Below are 24,725 nucleotides of genomic sequence, written 5' to 3'. Positions count from 1 at the left end.
GGCCCTCTGGTGGGCAGGGCTATGTCAAGGGGCATGTCTAGAGGTGGCTATGGGCTTAGGAAGTCTTTAGACAGCCTGTCTGCTGATGAGTGGGGCTGTGTTCCCAGCATGTTGATTGTTTGGCCTGAGGTGTTCCAGCCTTGGAGCCTACAGGCTGTTAGGTGGGACCTGGTCTTGATGCTAATTACCCAAGAAAGATGTCTGTCTCCAGCAAGAGTTCAAGTAGAGGAACACTCCCCGATATTACACCACCAGCTTTTATGACCCCCAGAGAGAGCCACAGATGCCCAGGCCTCCCAGGAGACCCTCCAAGACCAGCAGGTAGGTCCAGTCCAGTGTCTTATGAAGTCACTGTTTTTGCCCTGGGTCCTGGTGCTCACAAGACCTTATGTGTGCCCTCTAAGTGTGCCCTCACAAGACCTTGTGTGTGCCCTCTGTTTCCCCCATTCCTGTGGAGCTACTGCAGTCAAGCCCCACTGGCCTTCAAAGCTAAATGCTCTGGGGGTTCCTCCTCTCAATGCCGGACCCCCAGGCTGGGGGCCTGACATGCAGCTTAGAACTCTCACTCCTGTGGGAGAACTTCTGTGATATAATTATTCTTCTTGTGGGTCACCCACCCAGGATATGGAATTTGATTATATCATGACTGTGCCTCTCCTACTGTCTTGTTGGTTTCTTCTTTATGTTTTTGGGTGTAGAATATCTTTTTTGCTAGGTTCTAGTCTTTTTTTAATCCATGGTTGTTCAGCAGTTAGTTGTGATTTTGATGTTCTCATGAGAGGAGGTGGGCTCAAGGTCCTTTTTCTCCACCATCTTGTCTCCAATCGGGTACACAATACCTGGTTTTAATTGAATTCTAGATTAAAATATAAGAACTATAGGGCTTCCCTGGTGGCGCAGTGGTTGAGAGTCCGCCTGCCGATGCAGGGGACGCGGGTTCGTGCCCCGATCCGGGAAGATCCCACATGCCGCGGAGCGGCTGGGCCCGTGAGCCATGGCCGCTGGGCCTGCGTGTCTGGAGCCTGTGCTCTGCAAGGGGAGAGGCCACAGCAGTGAGAGGCCCGCGTACTGCAAAAAATAAATAAATAAATAAATAAATAAAAATAAAATAAAATATAAGAACTATAGAGAAAACATTATTGGGAAATTAGGGAAAGTTGAACATGCACTGTATATTAAATTAGATAATATCAATGTCAAATTCTTAGGTGGGACTGTAGTATTGCAGTTATGTAAGAGAATGTACATATTCTTTGGAGATGTGTACTTAAGTATTTAAGGGTGAAATTGTTATTATGTCTGCAGTTTACTTTCATATGGTTCAGTAAAGGAGAAAAACTATGTATAGAGTGGGCCAAAAACTGCCTTCGGTTTTTAAAGTAAAAATAAAAGACACATTTTTCATTTTCACGAAGAATGTTATTGAACAATGTGTTCACCCTTTTGTTCCACTACCTTCTGCGATTTTTCAGGCAACTTCATAATTCCATCTTCCCAAAACTTTTTATCTTTTTGAGCAAAGAACTGTTCCAGGTGCCTTTTACAGGCTTCTCGGGAATTGAATTTTTCTTCCATTAAGAGAATTTGTAAAGACCTAAATAAATGGAAATCCAAAGGTGCAATGTCTGGTGAATACAGCGAATGAATCAGAACTTCCTAGCCAAGCTGTAACAGTTTTTGCCAGGTCATCAAAGAAACGTAATCTTGTGTTATCCTGATGGAAGATTATGCATTTTTCTGTTGACTAATTCTGGATACTTTTCGTCAAGTGCCACTTTCAGTTGGTCTAATTGGGAGCAGTCCTTGTTGGAATTAATCATTTGGTTTTCCTGAAGGAGCTCATCATAGAGAACTCCCTTCCAATCCCACCATATACACAATATCACCTTCTTTGGCTGAAGACCGGCCTTTGGTGTGGTTGGTGGTGGTTCATTTCACTTGCCGCACGATCTCTTCCATTCCACGTTGTTGTACAGTATCCACTTTTCATTGCCCGTCACAATTTGTTTTAAAAACAGAACATTTTCATTACATTTCAGTAGAGAATTGCATGCGGAGATGTGGTAAAGAAGGTCTTTTTCTCTTAACTTACGTGGAACCCAAACATCAATGTGATTCACATAACCAGGCGGGTGCAAATGATTTCCAAAGCTTGATGTGGATATTTTGAGTATGTCAGCTATCTCCTGTGTGGTATAACACTGATTGTTCTCAATTACTGTTTTGAATTGATTGCTATCAACTTCAACCTGACCGTGGAGCATCGGCCAGCAAGAAATCTCCAGCATGAAACCTCACAAACCACTTTTGACATGTTTGATCAGTCACAACACCTCCATACGCTGCACAAATCTTTTTTTGCATTTCACTTGCTTTTTGAAATAATGAAGCATAATATGCCAAAAACGTCATTTTTTCTTCCATCTTCAATATTAAGATGGCTATACAAAAATTCACCAATTTTGATGTCTTTCTTTAAATGCACGCTGATATGATAGCTGTCACATACAATCTAACAAAATTGTTTCGAATGAAGTTAAAGACAATTAAGTGCTACTAGAGCCACCTAATGGAAAAAACTGAACTTTTGGCCCACCCAATACATGTGGTGCGTAGAGACATGTGAAGCTAGTGTAGAAAATATTAACCATTGGTAAAGGGTATTAACTTTGCTATAATAAGTCTGAAATTTTTCAAAATTAAAAGTTGGAGTGAAAGCCAACACAACGGAACAGTATATCATTTGAAGATACACATACATGTGACAAAACTGTATAATAAAAAAGAAAGCAAAATAAAATTCAGGATGGTTGTTCTTTTTGGGCAAAGCAAGGAATTTGAGAGTGAGAGGGCCACATAGGTCATTCCATGTGTTGGTAGCATTCTGATTTGTGCCATGGATTCACAAGTGCTTATTTATTTTTACTATGCCTTGTGACTTACATATATGTGATATATTATTTTGTATATAGCAAATGTTATATGAAAATAATAAAGGAAACAAAGATTGAATTGATTGAATTAACTGTGCTATGCAAAAAGGAAAAAAATTTCATGATACACGATTTCTCTGAGTAAGAATTTGTTAAAGGTTAGGATGGAGCAGGAAGAGAACACCTATATGATTTTCTCTGTCCCAGTATTTCCCAGACTTATTTGACCAAGAAAACTCTTCTCATACATCATACCTTAAAGTTCTGTTGAATTAATGGCCTCAAGAGTCCTTTTGGGGAAAAAGGGTACAAATGAACTTATTTACAAAACAGAAGTAGAGTCACGGATATAGAAAACAAACTTATGGTTACCAGGGGATAGGGTGGGGAGGGATAAATAGCGAGATTGGGATTGACATATACACACTACTATATATAAAATAGATAACTAATAAGAACCTGCTGTATAGCACAGGGAACTCTACTCAATACTCTGTTATGGCCTATATGGGAAAAGAATGGATATATGTATATGTATAACTGATTCACTTTGCTGTACATCTGAAACTAATAGAATATTGTAAATCAACTATACTCCAATAAAAAAAAATTTTTTTAAAGTCATTTTGGGAAAAGATGCTTAAGCAGGACTAATAAGAATTTTAAAATTTAGCTTGTTGATAAAAGCAAACTTTATTTCATTATAAAAACAAATACTGTCTGGTTAAATTAATGGAAACATTTCAACCTTGGTTTTAGGGAGAGAATTAGCTTCTTATTAACCATCCCTGTTCCATCCTGGATATTTAACTATGAAAGGATTTTTATTCTTTTTATGGAACACTTAGTTACAAGAAGTTGTAGTCTCTGGATTTTAATTGTTTTCTACAACTGGACTATTTACTGCCTTCTAAGTGAAATCTACAATAACCTAGAGTCATATATGTCCATTCCTGTTTAGACAGGGCCTGTACTAGTATATTGGTGAGAATAGACTAGATGTTGCTGCAGCAACACAATCTTAATACTTAGCACTGCTTGTCCTAGGTGGTTTGGCAAAGGGCTTTGCTCCATGCAGTCATTCAGGGATTTTTGCTATTGGAATTTTTACTATTTTCTAGTTGTACCATTTGGGACGTTCAACCTCGTCAGTCTCTGTATCAGGTTAAGGCAGAGACTAGAATTGCCCTGGGAACTTCAGCCTGGAAATGACCCATATTACATTGGCAGCAATCTGTCTCTACCACAGATAATAATACTAGGACTAAATTTGAATCATGGGAAGCTTGGCAAAAAGATAATTTACATAGGCGTGTTCACATACCTGCTTATTCATAGTTGGAGTTTTATCTTTAAACTACATCTTACATGTTGAAGATCACATAAACAGTTTAATATCACTTATTTTTTGGCAGTCTATGCAAGTCTTTTCCCCTTCAGGTTGAATGTAGTTAATTGGGATATGGTGTATAAATGAGTCAACAAAAGCAGCTAAAGGAGGAATTATTTACATACATTAATCTACACATTAATATTTCTCGTCTCTCCCCCTTTTTTATGGCAGCATGAAAACATTCCTTTTGAAGACAAGACTGCATCAGTTAAAGTGGTAAGTTCATATAACAGTAAGCTAAATGTTATAATGTTGAAACTATTCATTGGTTAATTTATTTGCAGATCAGCTAGTGCTTTGAACATGCTAAATGTGCTTCAGTGTATTGGGAGCAGATAAGTAGAGTAAAATAATTTAATAAATGTGTGCACTATTTTGTGTAATAACATAGAAAATTTGGTCTCTCAGGTTTTTATCCAGGAAAAAATAATCTTGTACGTTAATTTGAAACCAGTATGTATTTAGGATCAAAGTTCATAAAAGAACATATATTAATTTCTTGAATTCCCAGTCACAGGTGACTTCTAGATACTGAGAATACAGATGGGGATCAAGACAACAATGTCCTAGATCTAATGGAGTTTATGAGTCATTATAGTTTTCTGTGTGCAATTAAACATGGGATAAGGATGGCAAAAAGGAAAAAGTGGGGCATTAGAAATGTATAGAACAAGGAATTATTAAAAGTAGTTTTTCTCCTTGAGGAAATAATGTTTTAACTGAGGCCTCAAGCTAGTTAGTCTTAGGGGGAGAATTTATTAGCATCATAGGCAGAAGGAACAGGAACAAAGCCCTGGAGAAAAAGGAGCACATAGAGCATTGCAGGAGCTGAATGAGAACCAAAAGGACACTTAGCAAGGGGGAAAATGGCAGGAGAAAAGACAGAATGTCTAGGCAGAGGCCAGATCCTGCAACTTCTTAGGAATTTTAAGGACTCTGGAATTTATTCTCAGGGCAACTGATTGAAAGTCCTTGCATACTTAAGCAGGGGTGTGGCAAGATCAGATCTAAAATTTTAAAACATTACTCTGACTAAAATATGGGGAATATTTTAGAGAAAAGCAAAAGTGGACATAAGGAGAACTATTGTGAGACTCTTACCAAAATGAGATGAGAGATGAAGATATTGTAGATAAGGTAGTGTTTTACTTTTAAGTACTCTATAAGAGATATGGTAAAGTTTATTTTGAATGGTGGATACAATATTTTCTTTGACTTCTTTTCTTACATTTCTCTTTTAGGATTTTCTGTGGCATCCAGAGGTTAATGGTTCTATGAAACAGTGTATCAAAGTGTGGACTGAGGTCTGTATTTGAAAATATAGGCCTTGCTGGTTTTGAGCAATCGCATTTTGAAAGCTCATTCTCCCGGACTCACCTGTCCCACTCTCCTGTACTTTATACCAACCTTTTTGATTTCGACCATGCTGAGTTGATTATCACTTTACTGAGAGAACAAAGTTTTGATCCAGTGCCTCAGTTATCACCATTCTAACCCTATGGTGATTGTGCTTATACCACACTTTACTGATTTAAAACTTTCTGTTACTGTTGTAGCTCAGTTAATTCAAACTCAGATCATCTTTCTAGCACTATATACATTCTCTTGAGCACTTGTCCACTTTGTTCTTCAAACTCATGTCCTGAGACTTCAGGAAACTTTTTTTTTTTAATATCCTGTTTTCTTCCCTTTTATCATTATATTTGTGACCTAAAAGTCGAGCCTAATGTGATTTGGCTTGTAATGTTTGGAGATAAATTAGATATAAGGCAAGTATGCTGTTAACCTTAGAAAACCCCTAACTTCTCACAAGTCCACTTTAGAACTTCCACAGTCTCTCCATATAGCTCCTTGTCAGTCCTTTATTTAAACCTGTGTTCTTTTCCAGAGGTGTTTGCATTTGGGATGGATAAAACAATATTGAATTTTGTTGACCTTGTTTTGCTTAATTACTTGTGTTGCAATGATATTTTTCTTTGCTTCTTTTCACAATAAGTGTTTAGTACGGCAACCAAATAGACTTTGGTAGGATCCAGTGAGAACCTAGTCAACATATTTAACTTTGTTTCTTTAAGAAAATGTTTAAGTTTTCAAAAAACAAACATTCAGACAACTTCTAGAATTAAACTTTCTGGAAAATTGGGATCTCACATAATTTTGTTTTGTTTTTATTGATGTGTTTTTAAATGTCCAGAAGTATAATGTTATGAGTATATTTCAGATGATTTAAACATGTGTTTTACCTTTGTGCTGGACCTGAAAGTATATCCATTAAAGTAGTAGAAATTCACAGTTAAACAAACATCAGTGTAATATAATTTATAAGTCAGGCAAGATCACAAAAAACCTTTGTTATTTACTAACCTGGAGATACATTGCATATTCAGATCTTCTGTTCTTATAATTTGCTAACACTAGTTTTTGGAGCTTTAGGTTCTGTTGTAAAACTCCTTATGATTATTGGGGGAGAGGAAAGATTCAACTTATTTGGATAGATGGCCATGTAATTACCTGAGATTGATTAGTTCATTGGTTTCAATCAAAGAGTGTGTATGTATGCATGTATTTATGTATTTATTTTTTAATATTTCCATAATAAGCTGCTAGATCCTGAGAATACAAAGTTCTATATTTTTATTATGTATGTACTATTACTAGCTTTGTTCTAGGTATTAGGAATGTGACTGGGAATTAGCCCCAGTCTCAGGCCGTGAGGAATGTGCAATCTAGTAGATAGTGACTTTCTTATGAATAAATATGATAATATGAAGGGTAACAGTAGAACTGAGTGCAAAGAACTATGAAAGCACCATGGACAGAGGCACTTAGGATGAGGGTGGTTTAGAGTAGTGAGGATCTAAGAAAGCTTTACAGAGGAGATAATATTTCTAGAAGAACAGTGGATTAGAAAGATATACTTATGAACTGAAATAGCCTTATAGATACTTACAGGCATAAAAGCAAGTTTGAATTTAAACAACTCTACTGTTATCTAACAGATATTTATAAATTAGCTGCCATATTTTAGGCACCAGGCTAAACACTGTTGATACCCTGGTTAACATAACGGAGTTCCTCTCCTCAAAGAGCTTCTAGGTGAGTGGCAGATATAGGTATTAAGGAAACCAGCAATTTAGATTTAATTCTGTAGGTGAACGGTAGTCATTAAGTCTGAGCTACTTAGATGGATCTGGGGAGTCTTGGTATGGAGTGAGTTGGTATTTGAGGTGACTTGAATAGAAATAATTGAATAGGCAGCAAGTATAGATTAAAGAAGAGAGTGTAGGAATGGAACTATAAAAAAGACATGAGAGAAGGTAGTAAAAGGGGTAAGAGGAAAAGCAGAAGAATAACTGTAATATCACACACAGGGAAGGAAAGAGTTTTAAAAAGTGGATAGTAGTGTCACTTTAGGAACTATAGGGTAGAATGAAACTACAGGACTTGGCAGTTCAGAGTTCATTAATGAGCTCTGAGGGCAGTTTTAATGGATGGTTAATTCAAAATCAAAACATGATAAGTTGAGGCATAAATGAGAGATATAGAAATTAGCATAGTGAAAGCGGAATGCTCTTCCAAGTAATCTGTTGGTCAAGAGTGTGAACAGGGGCTTCCCTGGTGATGCAGTGGTTGGGAGGCCGCCTGCCGATGCAGGGGACACGGGTTCGTGCCCCGGTCTGGGAGGATCCCGCGTGCCGCGGAGTGGCTGGGCCCGTGAGCCATGGCCGCTGAGCTTGCGCGTCCAGAGCCTGTGCTCCGCAGGGGGAAGGCCACAGCAGTGAGAGGCCCACATACCGCAAAAAAAAAAAAAAAGTGTGAACAGGAAGAATTTGAGAGTGAGACAGGATTGAAGGAGGTTTTTTTTATGGCTGTGTTGGGTCTTCGTTTCTGTGCGAGGGCTTTGTCTAGTTGCAGCAAGTGGGAGCCACTCCTCATTGCAGTGCGCGGGCCTCTCACTATCGCGGCCTCTCTTGTTGCGGAGCACAAACTCCAGACGCGCAGACTCAGTAATTGTGGCTCAAGGGGCTAGTTGCTCCGCGGCATGTGGGATCTTCCCAGACCAGGGCTCGAACCCGTGTCCCCTGCATTGGCAGGAAGATTCTCAACTACTGAGCCACCAGGGAAGCCCCTGAAGGAGGATTTTTTGAGGATAAAGATGATTTAACATTTTGTGGATTGAGGGAAGAAAGAAGATTAGAGAAGGATGAAATGGATAACTCAGGAGTCTGAGGAGATAACTTACGGATATAGCTCCAGAAGTAAAAAGGGAGGAGATATAAATGCAGAGCAGTGGGTTAGCCATTAAGCAGAATAGGAACATATTTTGTTTACTCTCCTGTCAGAGGAAGGTAGACTGGGTGAGCATATGGACAAAGTTATAAGAATGGAGGAAGGAAGGCAAGAGCACACAAGCTGGATGAATTCTGTTTTCTCTGTGAAGTTTGAGAATTAGGCTTTATGCCGAAAGTGAGGAGGAGGACAGGAGGGACCTGTGTAAGGAAAAAATGATTTGGGATAACCACTGTGAAGAGTGAGAAAGGGAGCCACCTACGGATGAGGAGGAAGTTTCACTAAAGTAGCAATGTAAAATGGAGCATGCTAGACTGGAAACTGGAATATCTCTGATGAGAAATAGATTAATTTTGTTATTACTTTTCTCTGCTTTCATAGTTTTCTCCACTGAGCATGTTTTACCTTCATAATGAGACAGTAACTGTCATTTCTATTTTTGTATATGGGTTGGACTCTTTCTGATTTCTTGTTTTTAATTGTTTCTTGTGCACATGATTGTATTATCAGATGTTTGATGTTGTGGAAGATGCACTGAACCCAGTAGTCGGAAGACTTAAGTTCTGGCTTTGTCCCTGCCAGGCCTCAGCAATAGCTATAAACCTTTCTGAGTTTATAGCCTTTTTTTATAAGATATGTATAATATCTTCCTGCCTATCTAACAAGTGGCAAGAATCTATATTAAAATGAGCTAATTTAAGAGAAATACTTAGTAAATTACTAAGTACTATATAACTGGTAGTATTATTAATAGTATAATTTGCACTAGGTGAGGATCTCTACCAAATTTCTCATTTTTTTCCACATTATGATCTATAATAATTATCAGTTTACTTTGTTAAATACATACTAGATTGGCTTTCCCAAAAGATCGTGTTTCTTTAGAGCACTGCATTTTATTTAACACTTAAACTGTATACCCTGTAGGCTTCCAAGAAGGCTTTTTAATTGGCTGACATAATATACTAGAGCTTTACACAGTTTACTCAGAATTCAGAATAATATTAGGCTGTGTTAGATTTCAGTAGTGTTTTTTGTCTTTGTTTTTGTTTTAAAGAACACCAAAGAATTAGCCATACAAGCCTCATGCCATCCTGTATAGTCATATAACCATGTAAGGTTTTAGGCATGGGGTGTCCATCTTGTTGTAACAAGAATATGATAAGGAACCCTAGAAAATTAAAATGCATTTAAATGGAAGAAGAACTTAAATTTAAGGGGAAAAATTAAGGGATATTACTTGCATTAATTTCCTGAACTGAATATAACACTATTATAAAGATTTTTCTTTCTTCAGGATTCTGTTGCAAAGCCCCATGTGGTTGTAGCAGGAGCTGCCACAGTAAGTTATTATCTGTATTCTTACATAATGATTTTTGTTTCATACTTAAGAACATACTAAGAAAAAATTAACTTATGTTATATAGAATTCTTGTTTATACTTATATTTTAATTCCTATTTCAATTAATTAGATGGATAATTTTTTAAAAAGATCTGAAGAAACTTAGGAAATTTGATGGTAAATGTCAATATTATTTTATATCTAAAATTACATTCTTCTTGAATGTTATACATTGAAAGTCTAATCTTATATCAGCTTTTTATAACTGCTTTCATATATTTCATGAAATAATTTGACCATACTTTATTCTAATATTGAATAAGAATGGGAATTATCTTAAAATAACCTTTGTTACAATAGAGGAAATTATATACTTTAATTTTTCTGTGACAAATAATTAATGCTTAATTTTTACTTCTCTTAGTGGTCTATTAAAATTCACAATGGAAGCAACGAAGCACTTTCCCAATATAAAATGAACATTACCTCCATAGCACCACTTTTAGAAAAATTGGCAAAGACTAGTGATGTGTATTGGGTCTTACAAGGTAAGGGATAAGTAATGAAAAAATGTCATTTTGTATATATTTTTGAGGCATAGGTTTCTATTATCTTCTATTTCAAGAAGCAGAATTACTAGTTTGTGAGAATAAATTTTGAAATAAGGTTTGAAAAATTAGAATAAATTTGAGCTATTTGCTTTCCTGTTTTGAACTTAAGGAATAGACAGACTAATAAATATAATAAGTAAAAAAAAATTAATAATAAATAAAGAGATTCTCCAAGGAACCTTAGCAGGTAGAACAGTTGCAGAGTATAACAAAGAGAATAAGTCCTAAAGGCAAATAAGATGTTTACCTCTGATTTTTAAATTTCTTACCAAGTATATTTATTGTGATTGGGAAATAGAGAAAAAATTGTCTGGTTCATAATATTAGGTTCACTGGAAGTAAATATTCTTTGGAATCGACAATATATTTAAATTCAAACCAGCTAGTTTATACTTGGTAATGAAATTAAGAGAAAGGTGACATTAGATCAAGTCATTTCAGGAGTTTATTGAATGTCCCTTATTTAATGCCTAGCACAATATGAAATGCCTTGGGTATTTTAGCAATTCAAGTTGTTTGTCAGAAACTCTTATGATTGTTTCCAAGTTTAATGTCAAGCTGAGAGAAACAACACGGTGGTGATAATCTCTTCCAAAATCACTATTTCATTTACAGACTCATTGTTAACCTTTCTATTACTAAAGTGAGGAAAAAGTTAAATTTAAATGATTTATGGTAAGTGATAAAAGACCTCGATCCTTAATAATATTACCTCCTAATTGTGTGAACAAAGTTTGCAAAATGAATCAGCAACAGGAGGAAAAAAAGATTGGCTGCTATTCTTAATTAGGCCATCTTCCATAATCCAGTTTTAAACTCCAGTTACCTGCTATAACCCAACATCCAAAGTTTTTAGACTCTTAAGACATGCTAGAACATAAAAATGTTTCCTGAAAGCTGTGTACCTAAGAGGGAAGAGGTATAAAAGTTCTTTAACTTTAAGAGGGTTATGGATTCAAAAATTGAATACAAGATAGGAAATCTATCGCAAACCTTGGCCAACTTTATTTTAAAATGAATTATTAAGTGCTTGGAATTCTCTGAACTTTAACAACAAAATGTGAAATGCAGTTAACTGACTTGCATGATTATAATTTCTACCAGTAGGGATTTTTAAGGGTATTTTTAAAAATATGTTTCATGTGCAGATCCTGTTTATGAAGATCTATTAAGTGAAAATAGGAAAATGATCACTAATGAGAAGATAGATGCCTACAATGAAGCTGCAATCAGCATTTTGAATAGCAGCACCAGAAATTCTAAATCGAATGTTAAGATGTTCAGTGTTTCCAAATTAATTGCTCAAGAAACCATCATGGAATCTTTGGATGGCTTACATCTTCCTGAATCAAGCAGAGAAACTGTAAGAATTCTTGTATCTGTCAGTACAGACCGTAATATCTAATTGGTTATAGCTGTATGTCACTCTAACGTGGTAATAAATAATTAATTTAATTGCAGTCTTAATTGCTTGCAGTTATTCTATCTAAACATATATCTAGAAATAATTTTGCTTTCCATCACCTAGCTGAATATATAAGTGAGAGTTTTAGTATACTCTAAGGGAGAAAGTTATGGAAGGGAGGAAATGGGATTTCATTTAGTGAGTGCTAGTTACTCTTAATATCCCTTGTTTCATATAAAGCTTATAAGTTCTCAGCACACTCATGTTTGAAAACTACTGCTTTATATTCTCTTTGCCTTGAACCTTAAATTTACAAGATTAAACTTCTGTGAAGGGGTTCCCTGGTGGCGCAGTGGTTGAGAGTCCGCCTGCCGATGCAGGGGACATGGGTTCGTGCCCCGGTCCGGGAAGATCCCACATGCCGTGGAGCAGCTAGGCCCGTGAGCCATGGCCGCTGAGCCTGCGCGTCCGGAGCCTGTGCTCCGCAACGGGAGAGGCCACAACAGTGAGAGGCCTGCGTACCGCAAAAAAAAAAAAAAAAACTTCTGTGAAGAGCACATTTTTTTAATATGTAGAATGATTTTTATTATTTTCTTCTAGTTCTGATACCCTAAGCATGATTCAATGTACAAAGCAGATACTGAACAAATCCAGATTGATGGGTGGAAAAGGATTTTAGGTTAAGTACAAAAGAGAACTGCATAATTATAAGTTTTCACACATAGTACAATAGATATTACTTAGAGTTATTGTTTTCTTGTAAAGCAGTGGTTCTTAACCTTTTTGAGGATCACATAACCCTGTATCTGATAAAAAGTAATGGTTCTATTCCTCTCCTGAAGAAAAATGCATGTCTGCATGCACACATACACACGGTTCTCCATATTTTTTCAGGGGCTTTGTGGACTCCCTGGAACTGGTTAAGAACCTTAGGGTGGAGTTTGTAGGCTAGTATCTGCAAGAGTTCCAGGCTCAGAGTCTCCTGAAGTCTCAGAGCTAAGAGAATGAGATTTTCTAAATAACTGAGTACTTTGAATGTTTTAGGCTTAAATAATGTAATCATCTTAAGAGTTCTAGGGGTACCTAAACTATAAAGTTTTCATAAACTAGATTTGACTGAACCTTCAACTAGAAATACTTAACAGCTTGCCTAGAATATTTTTATTATAATGAAACCATGTTGAAGATTCTACACCTTATTTAAAATTAGAAACCTTAAAACTGTTGAATCCTAAGTGGTCCATAAACTGTAAACCAAATGAAGGGCATATTATAAATACTGTTAGCTAAGAATTAATTATTTTTGGTGGCAGTTATTTTATATTCTTTTTTCACATCTAAAGACTGGGACTCTATCTTAAGTATCTTGGTATCTTTTGTATTGAAAATCTGCTAATTAAATTTCTTTGGTCCTTGACATCTGTCAGTATTTTTGTAACCAAAGGTCACAGCCCATTAACAGCCATGAAATCAGCATTTTTTTCTTTTTTTAAAGAATAGAATGGAAAAATGTCAGATGCATTCCAAGTAGTAAGGATAGGTATTGTTTCCCATATATGTGTTCTGAGTCACATTATAAAATGAATTTTTCATTATGGTTAATAACCCAAGAAGTTGGAAAAACCCTGAAGTAGTTATTTACAGATTGAAGGAATACCATTATTTACATGAATGTTTGGGAAATGGTAGCAAAAAGTACAAAAGCATTTTGGTTTCAGTGCTAAAACGGTAGTATTCACAGGAGAAAATCTAATGGGAAATACATTACTGACAAGATAATAACGAAATAACTTGATTTGTTCACAGAGTGCAATGATTCTTATGAACGTGTATTGCAATAGGATTTTGAAGCCTATAGATGGTTCCTGTTGTCAACCTCGGCCTCCTCTTACTCTCCTACAGAAGCTAGCTGCTTGTTTTTTCACTTTATCTATTATTGGATATTTAATTTTTTATATAATTCATCATAATGCTCATCGGAAGAATAAGCCTTGTACTGATTTGGAAAGTGGAGAAGAAAAGAAAAATATTATCAATCCCCCTGTGTCTCCATTAGGAATACTTTTACAGTCTTTCTGCAAACTTGGCCTGATCATGGCTTATTTCTATATGTGTGACCGTGCAAATCTATTTATGAAGGAAAACAAATTTTATACACACTCAACTTTCTTTATTCCAATTATCTACATCTTGGTTTTGGGAGTATTTTACAATGAAAATACTAAGGAGGTAAGAGTCATTTTCTTTTTAGTTCATGTTATCCTTTTCATCTCATTACAAAGTGTAGATTAAAGAAATAATATCATTTATCATGCCATAATATACAAACATTTACATATATAGAAGAGGATGAAGGAATACTGCAGCTGTACTTCACTTAGTGGACTCTTAACTGTTGCTTTTTTGAAACAGTTTGGAGAAAGTTCATAGTTTCATAAAGATTGTTGAAAAGTTGGAAAATAATGACCTGTGAAAAAGATATCATGACTTGGTGTCATTTTGCCTGCTTGAGGATGGAGAAAGTTGAGGTGCTCCCAATTTTGTAATGGTCTTCAAACATGAGATACTATTATCATTTATAAGTTAAAAACATATAATTATACTAATAAACACTTGTTACATTTATATGTTTATATAGTCAGACATGTACACATAAATTAGAACTTACATAATAATGTGGGCACTGTTCACAATATTCTGAATTCCTATTTTAGTATTGCTGTAATTGCTCAGAATATTAATATAACTCCTTTATAAGTCATGATTTATTTGAATTAATAAATTCTATTGTAAGATATCTTTCATATGAGGATGATTAATCAGTTCTTCATTTCCAGTGGGAATATTCTAGAGAAAATAAAGTATAATAAGGGAGATTTTTTTCACAATAAAGTATAAAAGAACTGTAAGATCTTTTCTAACTGAAATTCTAAAATTTTCTTAAAGAAAATTATTAAATGCCATTTTTTTAGATTTACAAACACATCTGTCATAGTTTAAAAGTAATCTTAATATAAAACCATAAGTATCAACTTAAATATTTAAAGTCTCTTTTATATTCATTTTCAAATTCATATTATACTTTAGTTTTATTATCTCTTTTATCAAGAAATAAAATGACAATCTTTAACTGATTTTCCCCCAAGGTTCTTTTGAAAGAAGCATTAGCTTTTATATCCTATGAGAAAAATGTTAACATATTTAATGTATACTGTCCAAATAATAGCTTCATGATGAATTTTAAAACAAATGTTGATTCTTTTACACAGACTAAAGTGTTAAATAGAGAACAAACAGATGAATGGAAAGGCTGGATGCAACTTGTGATTTTGATTTATCATATCTCTGGAGCAAGTACAGTAAGTATTTTGAATTTAAGTTCTGAAAATATAGGAAATAATGTCACTTTAATGCTTCCTTAAGGGCACCAGTTCTTTTGTGTTTTATATTCTCTACCATTTGGAGACCCTTCTTATTTCCCACCCAATTTTTCTGTCTTCCCATTTTTCTCCTACCATCTGACTCTTTGAGAATGTATAGTCTTAAAAGCAAAATAATTATTTTTTAAAAGATAAAGCAATAATTTGTATTTACTTTGCCTTAATTTTAAGGTAGTAGGAACAGCTAATAATCTAAGGGTATTGTTTCATGTCCTTCTGCTGAACAACTAAAGTTATCAAGAAACTTTCTAGATGATACTTAATTGCAAAGGATTTAGAATAGGCAAGTTACTATTAAAAGAAATCAAATTAGATGATTATATTTTATATTCTATCCTTCACTGTATGTTAGGAAGTTTGACCAACCATTTTTATATTTTTAAAGTTTAAAAACTTAGAACTCTCTTGCCCCAGTATTCAGAGTACTCAGATACCGATGGTCTGCTGTTGTTGACCATGTATTATGTGCCATACTTCATAAGTATTACCACTTCCATGAGATGGAGGACCCTTCCTTTGCTCATCTAGTGCCCTCTGTACCTGGACAAAATCATTTTTCCCTTAGCCGTAGGTGTCTTTTTATGTCTTTTAGACTTTGTATTCTCATGATATGGAGACATCTTGGCTTTGGTAGGGGTAGAAAAAATGCGTTCAGAATTGTAACATTACAGCTGCATACATTTAAAACAAGCTTTTAAGAGTAAACCTAGGTATCTAATAACCACTTTCACACAAGTTTTTATAGGGAAGGTGCAAACTGATTTCTGTAAAGTATGTTTTAAAAATTTAACAAATTCTTTCATAATTTGGGAACTACTGAACTGGTTTTTATTGCTTTATTTGCTTATATAAAGCACACGTCTATAAACAGTAACTTAACATAGAATCAGTGATTCCATTTAACATTGAGTCAATGTTAAATTGAGATAGTAGGGGAGTGTTGCCCAGAAAGGAGTATTTTGAAATTTCCATTGCAGCAGTTAAGAAGATAAATAATACTAGGGTTTTTCAGATATCTCTAACAATTAGAAAATACTAATGTTATTCTTCATTAAGTCTCTTTATCATTTTCAAAACTTACTGGCGATTTCATGGATGGCTCATTTGAAGGGCAAAAGGCAGAGGAAGAAGTATAATTTTTACTGAAATTGTATGGCTATGATATGTATATTTGTGACAACAGTAAAACTCCTGTGACACTGCAGCTGAAGGGGACCTAGTGAATTCAGGTAACTGTGGAAGAACCAAGACAATAAAAGAGATCCAAAGCAAGGAGAGATGAAGATAGTAAGAATTAGTTCAAAAGCCCAGTTCAGAATTTGTAGGATAAATTTAGCAGATTTTCTAAAAAGTAAAGATGAATATTGAATCATAGAAATATCTCTGACATATGAAGAAAGATTAGTTTAATTTGAAGGGGGGCTGGGGAGAGGGTTTTGTTTTAAGAAAATGCCACTTAAGACATAATTAATTGCTAACATATAAAGGGTAATAGTACTGTGTAAAAAAAAAAAAAAAATTCGGAAAGAATTAATGGCAGATTCAGTTCTTCAACTCATTGATTCCAGAAAAGATTTGGATCATAAAAGGATGAAAGCAATTTGGCATTCTATTATAATTATTTGCCAAGCTAGCATTCTAATACATCTTAGACTATATCCCAATACATTCTAAGTTACAATTTATAAACATCTATATTCTGGAAGGACATACTTTTCATTAACATATCAGTTGTTATGATTAATTAACATATCCCTGTTCATTTATATAGAATTTTGTGGTTAAAAATTACCTGTATCTACACTGGCAAAGCACTATTAGCATGGGTTAATAATGTATTGGGGGACTTGATTCTTGGATATTTGTGGGATTACCCTCATTAAAAACTTTTTAATGGTCATGAGTATTTTAATTACCTAATCTTAATGCTTTTTATTTTGAGTAAAATATGTCAGACTTTAGTTGTGCCATGTTTTTATAGTAAAATAGAAACTATGTCAAAAATTACAGAGAATTATTAAAATAATCCAGATGGTCTGTCAGATTGCAATTGTTGGTGTAAACATTCTTTTAAACATAACTTATATCAGATATGGATAAAATATTGTGAATTAAATACAGAGAGTGAAGCAAGTTAGGTATATACAGTAGATGATTTTGTGTTCCACTGTGGCTTTTTCTCCTTTGAGAGTTTGTAAATAACTTCCATGAAAGGACCTGAATAAAAGGTCTTAAGGGAAAATTTGTGGGGCTAGAAAAAGAAGAGAACCAGCATTCAGCCTATTAATTCTAATGAAATTGGATTCTCAATACACTTTTAATACTAAATTTTGTTGTAAGTAATACTTGACTCCTGAAAGACAAAAAGGAAAACAATTCGAATTAAAGGAGACTAAAGCAGAATGAAAACTAAATGCAATGTGTGATTCTTGGTTCAAGGTTCCTAAATCAAAAAAAAAATTTTTAATCATAAGGGATATCACTGGGACAATCAAGGAAATTCATATATGGATTATACAGTAGATACTATTATATTAAATTTCATGGGTATTATAATGATAATATAAGAAACTATACAGGAAACTATTCTTTCTTAGGTGATACTTGCTAAGATATTTAGGGATGATGGTCTAGATTTGCAGACACATGGTCTGCAAATACTTTTAAATAGTTCAGCATGGTAAATAGTTGTTTGTTGTACTATTCTTGCAACTTCTCTGTTGGTTTAAAATATCTTAAAAAGTTGGGAGAAGTATTACATGAAATTTGTAATAATCCACCATTGGTAGAAACTTGGCAAATTGTTGTGATAGTGTTTAATTCAATTTAAATGGTTGTATTTACTGTTTAAATATAATCAAGTCTCAACATTGTAGGCCCAGACCCAGTCTTGAAGGGACTCGAAAGCATGTGTTATGGAGAGTGGTTCAAGTAATTGGGAATGGTTAGCCTAGGTTTGACATCTGTTTTCAAATATTCATAGAACTATCAGATGTAAAAGTGATTAAGTGTGTGCATATGGCTCTAGAGTTAGACTGTCCATTTTGGTGGCCACTAGCCACACGTGGCCATTGAGCACTTAAAGTGTAGCTAGTCGGAATTGAGATGTGCTGTAAATGTGAAATATATATGAGATTAAGTATGATTAATTACGGTAAATGCATACAAAGTTCAAAATATTAGTATGAAAAAATATGAAATATCATGGTATATGTCAGAATGATAATATTTTGGATATATTGAATTAAATAAAATGTGTTTATTAAAATTAATTTCACTTATTTAACTGTTTAAATGTCTGGCAGCCACATTAAAAATTTACCTGGGGCTCACATTTTATTTTCATCACACAGCACTGCCCTAGAGAGCTTAATTTGGTAGCTTTTACATAGAGTTTGATTTCAACTTTTCATGAAAAGGAACTTTATAGCAATTAATGACCATCTGAAAATGGAATGGATTGCCTTGGGAATTTGTGTGTTTTCTGCTATTAAAAAGTACTCAAATACTTGAAGGGAATTTTTTTTTTTTTTTGCGGTACGCAGGCCTCTCACTGTTGTGGCCTCTCCCATTGCGGAGCACAGGCTCTGGACGTGCAGGCTCAGCGGCCATGGCTCATGGGCCCAGCCGCTCCGCGGCATGTGGGATCTTCCCGGACCGGGGCACGAACCCATGTCCCCTGCATCAGCAGGCGGACTCTCAACCACTGTGCCACCAGGGAAGCCCTTGAAGGGAATATTTTAGAGTGCATTCAAGAATGAGGTAAAGATACAGGTTTAGGTTAGATAAGTTTTGAGGCTATTTCAATACTGTATTCCCACCTTCATCCCAGTGATTCTAATATGTTATACCTTCATTGAAAATTTCTGATCTAATGATGAGATAAGACATTTAAAAAGAACTAATGATGAAAAGCAATAAATATAAACTCTAATATATAGATTGTTGGTGCTAAAGGAACTCAAAAGGAGAAATGACTTTCATCTGAGAGTAAAAGACTGGAAAATTTGACCAGGTCTCTAAAGAAGGATAGGCTTTGTATAAACAAAACGTGGTTAGGAGAACATTCCAGGGTAGAAAGAACAGATAAACAAAGAAGAGGTGACAGGAAAGTACAAGAAAGACCAGTTTAGGAGACAGAGAATCTAACAGTTTGGCTAGAGTGGAAACTATGTTGAAGAATTTATGACATTATAATTCAGGGGGTTTTCCTTCCAGAAAAAAGTGTTATCCCTCAGAAAAGAAAAAGATGTGTTCAAGGATGCATTCGAGGATATATACAAAAGATGCATATGTTCGAGGCCTTATAAAATCTGTTTAAGGCATCTGCTCAATTATTTTATCCTACAAAGTATCACTTAGGGAAGACATGTTAAACTAAAATGGCCATAACCAGTGTTAATGCTGGATAATTACAGAGGTGATCAGGTGAGTCTATAAAATAGAAGCCAAAAAATGTTTACATAGATTTAGTAATTATTCCTACAAGAATGGCCTTATAATTACAAAGGTTGGATGTCACTAAACAAGCCTGTTAAAGATAATTTTAAAAAGCAGTACACTACCTGTGTTGTAGAGATCATGACTGTACACCTAAAGGACTAATAGGTGGTGGGGAGAACACATGACAGTGTTCTAAGGTTAAGAGAGTTAGGACTTGTAAATGAAATAATATTTCCAGTGACTCCCATAAAATATAGATTAGAAATATGTTATATTTCTTTCAGCTTAGACAGAAGTGAAGATGTGATGCTCTGAAAACTCATGGTAAAGATGAAACATTGATGCAGGAGTGTAAAATAAAATTGTTTTATAAAATAAGATTAGAAGGGAAATAATATTTCTGAATTATGTTTGCATATGTTTTTTAAATGTAATTTTTGCTAAATAATCAAATATTTTAAGTAGTCATGTGACGATTTTATTTACAAGTCTAAATTCTGTATATTTAGGGGGGCCAAAAATGTAGGATTTGGGGGGATTTAATTCTTTAGGATTTTTTTTTTAATTTATTTTTGGCTGCATTGGGTCTTTGTTGCTGCATGCGGGCTTTCTCTAGTTGTGGCAAGCGGGGGCTACTCTTCGTTGTGGTGTGCGGGCTTTTCATTGAAGTGGCTTCTCTTGTTGCAGAGCACAGGCTCTAGGCATGCGGAATTCAGTAGTTGTGGCTCGTGGGCCCAGTAGTTATGGCTTGTGGGCTCTAGGGTGCAGGCTCAGTAGTTGTGGTGCACAGGCTTAGTTGCTCTGCGGCATGTGGGATCTCCCCGGACCAGGACTTGAACCCACGTCCCCTGCATTGGCAGGCGGATTCTTAACCACTGCGCCACCAGGGAAGCCCTTTGTTTTGTTTTTTATCTTCTTGAGAAAATGTGAACTCCAGAGTGACCTTGTATTCAGCATATATATGGTGATTAATAATTATGGATATAATATATTTAATTCAAATTGGATGAAATGTACAAAGCGCCTCACATTTACTAACCCATTCATTCCTCACAAGACCCTTTGAGGAAGGAGAAGTTAGTCTCATTTTGCAGTTTAGAAACTCAAATTTAAGTTTAAAGTCACATAGCTAATGAGTGGCAGAACCAGAATTTGAATCTAGGTCTCTGATTCCAAAGTCTACTTTTTTTAACCCCTGCTACAAGGCTTATTTTTTAGAATAAATCTTCTCATTGAGCCAATGCTGAATGATAATGATGCTCCAGGTTATGATAATTTAGGTATAGTTAGTGTCAGCATGTATTTCACCTGTTTATTTTTGTCAACAGTTTTTGCCTGTGTACATGCACATTCGTGTTCTGGTTGCTGCGTATCTATTTCAGACAGGGTATGGGCATTTCTCATACTTTTGGATCAAAGGAGACTTTGGAATCCATAGAGTTTGTCAGGTAGGAATGCACGGTTACTTGTTTTCTTTCATTTCAACATGCTTTTGTGCCTAACTGTGGAGAAACTATAAATATGTCCATTTTAAGGCCATGGATAATTTGAATTTATGAAATAGCACTTTAAAGTTTTGTTATTTCCATGTTCTATGGTTAATAATCAAGATAAATAATTTATTACTGAGGGATGAAAAAATAGAATTTAGATGAATGTATAATAAAAGCAAAAGGGAGAACATTACTGATTCACTTTCGTTTTGTAAAAATGTACAGTTATGTGGGATTGTTAAAACATGCTATGTTTTCTCTAAGAAGAGGATTAATATTTTTTGTTTCTACCTTGTGCTAGGAAGTTTGTAAACATTATTTTATTTACCCTTCATTACAACCCTGAGTTGTGATCTTTATGTTTACAGACAAAGACACTGAGGCTCAGAGAGGTTAAATAATTTGCCTAAGGTCACACTGTAAGTGATAAAGCTCTAATATTAATCTGCTCAAATTCTGTGTTCTTTGACATCACACTGTCTGAAATGACTGTTACAAAAGTCCCAAAGATACTTTTGTTTTTCAAAGACAATTTTTAATTTGAGTAATATTATTTGTATCTATTAAAATGTTCAATTTAATACCAAATGAGGTAAATCAGCATCAAACAGAGATGAAATGGACACCCTTTTGTTGAGGTAATCTAATCTCTGTTTATGAACTGTAGCTCTAGGAAGGAGGTTTATAATTCTTTTGCTGCATTTAACAAGATGGCAGTTGTAGCCAGAGGACAGCTCAGGTTGGTGCTTTGCTGGGATTCAGTTAATATAATGATGCATAAATATTTTATATTCAACTCTTTACAATGATTTTAAAACAAATGTGATTTTAGGGATTAGTAAAACATACTTGTACAGTTATTATTTTAGTCTTAAATAAACATTTATACTCTGTCAGAATCTGTCTGCTTTTCATGCATACCTGGAATGAAAACCATTCTCTTCTCCTTTTTAATAGGTCTTATTTCGTCTCAATTTCCTGGTAGTGGTGTTATGTATAGTAATGGATCGGCCTTATCAATTCTATTACTTTGTCCCTTTGGTCACTGTATGGTTCATGGTCATATATGTTACTTTAGCACTATGGCCACAGATAATCCAAAAAAAAGCAAACGGTAAATATACTCTCTTACTAACGTTAGTAAATATATTCTTTCAATGTAAGTTCCTTTTCAGTTGCTAAAGGCTATTATTTTTATTGAGACATGTTGACAGGTTAAATTTATGTGTAGCATTGACATTTTGAAATTTTGTTCTTAAATTATGTTTTTAAAATTTTACAGTTAAGTAGTTCAAGTAGTATAACAGTGCAGAACAATAGTTTGCATTTATATTGTATGTGTTTTCTCTTTTTTAAAGTTAAAGTTTCAAAGCCATTTTACATATCTACTAGTGCAGCCGTTTTCAGACTATCTCGTTTGGAGTCAGAATGGAGAGAGCCAGAAGAGAGGAAAGCCAAACAGGGCTCCAGGGCAACACATCCTGCTTAAATCTTGGCAGTTCTGCTTTATTTGATTTCTTATATATATTGAGATTTTGAGTAAACATTATGTCAAACAAGCTTAAAAATCACTAATATAGTTTATATTCGAGACAACCCTTTAAGCAGTTATTATAAACCTGTTTTTTGTTTAAGGAAACCTAAGTGCCCAGAAGGTGTCATCTTCAAATTTCACATAGCCAGGTCTGATAATGTTCAAAGTGAGGTCACAGTCGTTTATCTTAATGCTTTTTCCCCTCAAGATCATGTCATTAAAATAAAAGCCTCCCTTTTTTGGAAAAAGAAAATTTTTTATCTTTAATAATGTATTAAACTTAAATCTTTCAACCAAATATTGTATATCAAAAAACATTTTCTGTTGACTTCTATTATAATATCAAATAATTCTTCAGGAAAGGGTTCAGTAAAGTCCATTTGTGTCTTTGGATAGGCTCTGTAGTTTCATTCCTCAACACAAACCCAGCATATTAATAAAGTGATAATCAGTATGTATAAACTGTGAACACATAATTTAAAATATGCATATGTTAAAATACATCTTATGGTTAAATTAGTCCACTAGGGAGTTCTTAAGCTCTCTCCTTAGAACTGTAATGTTTAAGCAGTATTACCTAAGTTATATTAAACATGAGGGTTTGTTAGAGTTACATTGAACCTATTGTTCCAAATTTTGTTGTAACTTTCAATAATGTGTAGTATAATTGAATCTAGGAGGTACTTTCAAATATATTTATAGTGGATAAATAGCAGGTATATGGGGTATCAGATTAATGTTGTAGCCTCATTCCTAGTAAGGACCCTCCACCTTTTCTTCATGTCCTACTTGTAATTTATACTACTTAGATATATTTTTTGTATCCTGTAGGCAGCCTTAAATTATTTTTAAGAGCTATGCAGGGTATTAATATGTTAAATAGAGACATTTAATGTGTTTTCTAATGTAACTTTACATTTCATAGTAAATTAAACATTTTCTCTCTTAGGAAATTGTTTCTGGCATTTTGGCTTACTGTTGAAACTAGCCTTCTTGCTGTTATGTATATGTTTTTTGGCATATTCTCAGGTTTGTATAGTCTTTCTGGTTTATATTTCATTCTATTTTATTGTAAAGTTCAAATCTGTATGAGAGAAGTCAGAGCTTTTTTTAAGCCTCATTTTTTAATGGCTGTAATAAAAGTGTCACTCTGTAGCTGACTACTCAGTGTGGTTCTTTTGAGACCTATCTACTTTAGTTACCACTGTTTTTGTTGTAAGAGCAATTTAAAGCTCTTCCTCTGGCAATTGTTCAAAATCCATTTTAGTTGACTTTGATCAATCAAACTTTTATTGAATGCCTCTTATAAGACACTACTATAAGTGAAGATCAAAATTCTCTTGACAGAATTTGCAACTTGATTTGTGCATTATTCATGGCACCGAAATGTAACTTGATTTTTCCATAACTGCACAGAGTAAAATTTTGGCTGTTAATAAAACCAGCTTCAGAGTGAAGGGGTTTGTATATATGTAGTACGTTTAACTTAGTAAAACTTTTGGTCATTTTCTTATCTCCCCCTATTATGATGGTTGAGGTTTTCTCAGCTATTTTAGCAGGATGGCAAATTGCTACCTGCTGGTCAGTCCATCAGACAGACATATTATTTGGTCAGCATGATATTTATAACAAAATATTGTACTTTGAATGCCTATAGTTCTGACATACTCTGTAGTTTACTCCCATCTCCAACACTCTCTGTCTTGTATCTGGCTGTGCCAGGTAAAAATGCCATATAAGCATATTGTGTGTGTGTGTGTGTGTGTGTGTGTGTGTGTGTGTGTGTGTGTAGCTGTTTTGTTTGTTTTATATGCTTTCCTACTTATTTTTACACTTAGAA

At 34.6% G+C, this 24,725-nt stretch overlaps 1 protein-coding gene across 2 annotated transcripts in view; it reads left to right on the top strand.

Annotated features, from left to right (window-relative positions):
- CASD1 (CAS1 domain containing 1) overlaps positions 1-24,725 on the top strand; it is a 63,558-nt gene that overhangs the window by 20,469 nt on the left and 18,364 nt on the right. For both annotated transcript variants that reach the window (XM_060107904.1, XM_060107905.1), the window contains exons 4-13: positions 4,498-4,542; positions 5,568-5,630; positions 9,914-9,958; positions 10,384-10,507; positions 11,719-11,933; positions 13,782-14,204; positions 15,245-15,334; positions 21,187-21,306; positions 22,309-22,465; positions 23,835-23,914. In XM_060107904.1, coding sequence (XP_059963887.1) covers positions 4,498-4,542; positions 5,568-5,630; positions 9,914-9,958; positions 10,384-10,507; positions 11,719-11,933; positions 13,782-14,204; positions 15,245-15,334; positions 21,187-21,306; positions 22,309-22,465; positions 23,835-23,914 — 1,362 coding nt within the window. The remainder of the gene's footprint in view (positions 1-4,497; positions 4,543-5,567; positions 5,631-9,913; positions 9,959-10,383; positions 10,508-11,718; positions 11,934-13,781; positions 14,205-15,244; positions 15,335-21,186; positions 21,307-22,308; positions 22,466-23,834; positions 23,915-24,725) is intronic.

Source organism: Mesoplodon densirostris, chromosome 9, assembly GCF_025265405.1.
Source record: "Mesoplodon densirostris isolate mMesDen1 chromosome 9, mMesDen1 primary haplotype, whole genome shotgun sequence".
NCBI classification, from domain to species: domain Eukaryota; kingdom Metazoa; phylum Chordata; class Mammalia; order Artiodactyla; family Ziphiidae; genus Mesoplodon; species Mesoplodon densirostris.
Note: the sequence above shows the minus strand (reverse complement) of the source record. Positions and strands in the feature narration are given on the sequence as shown.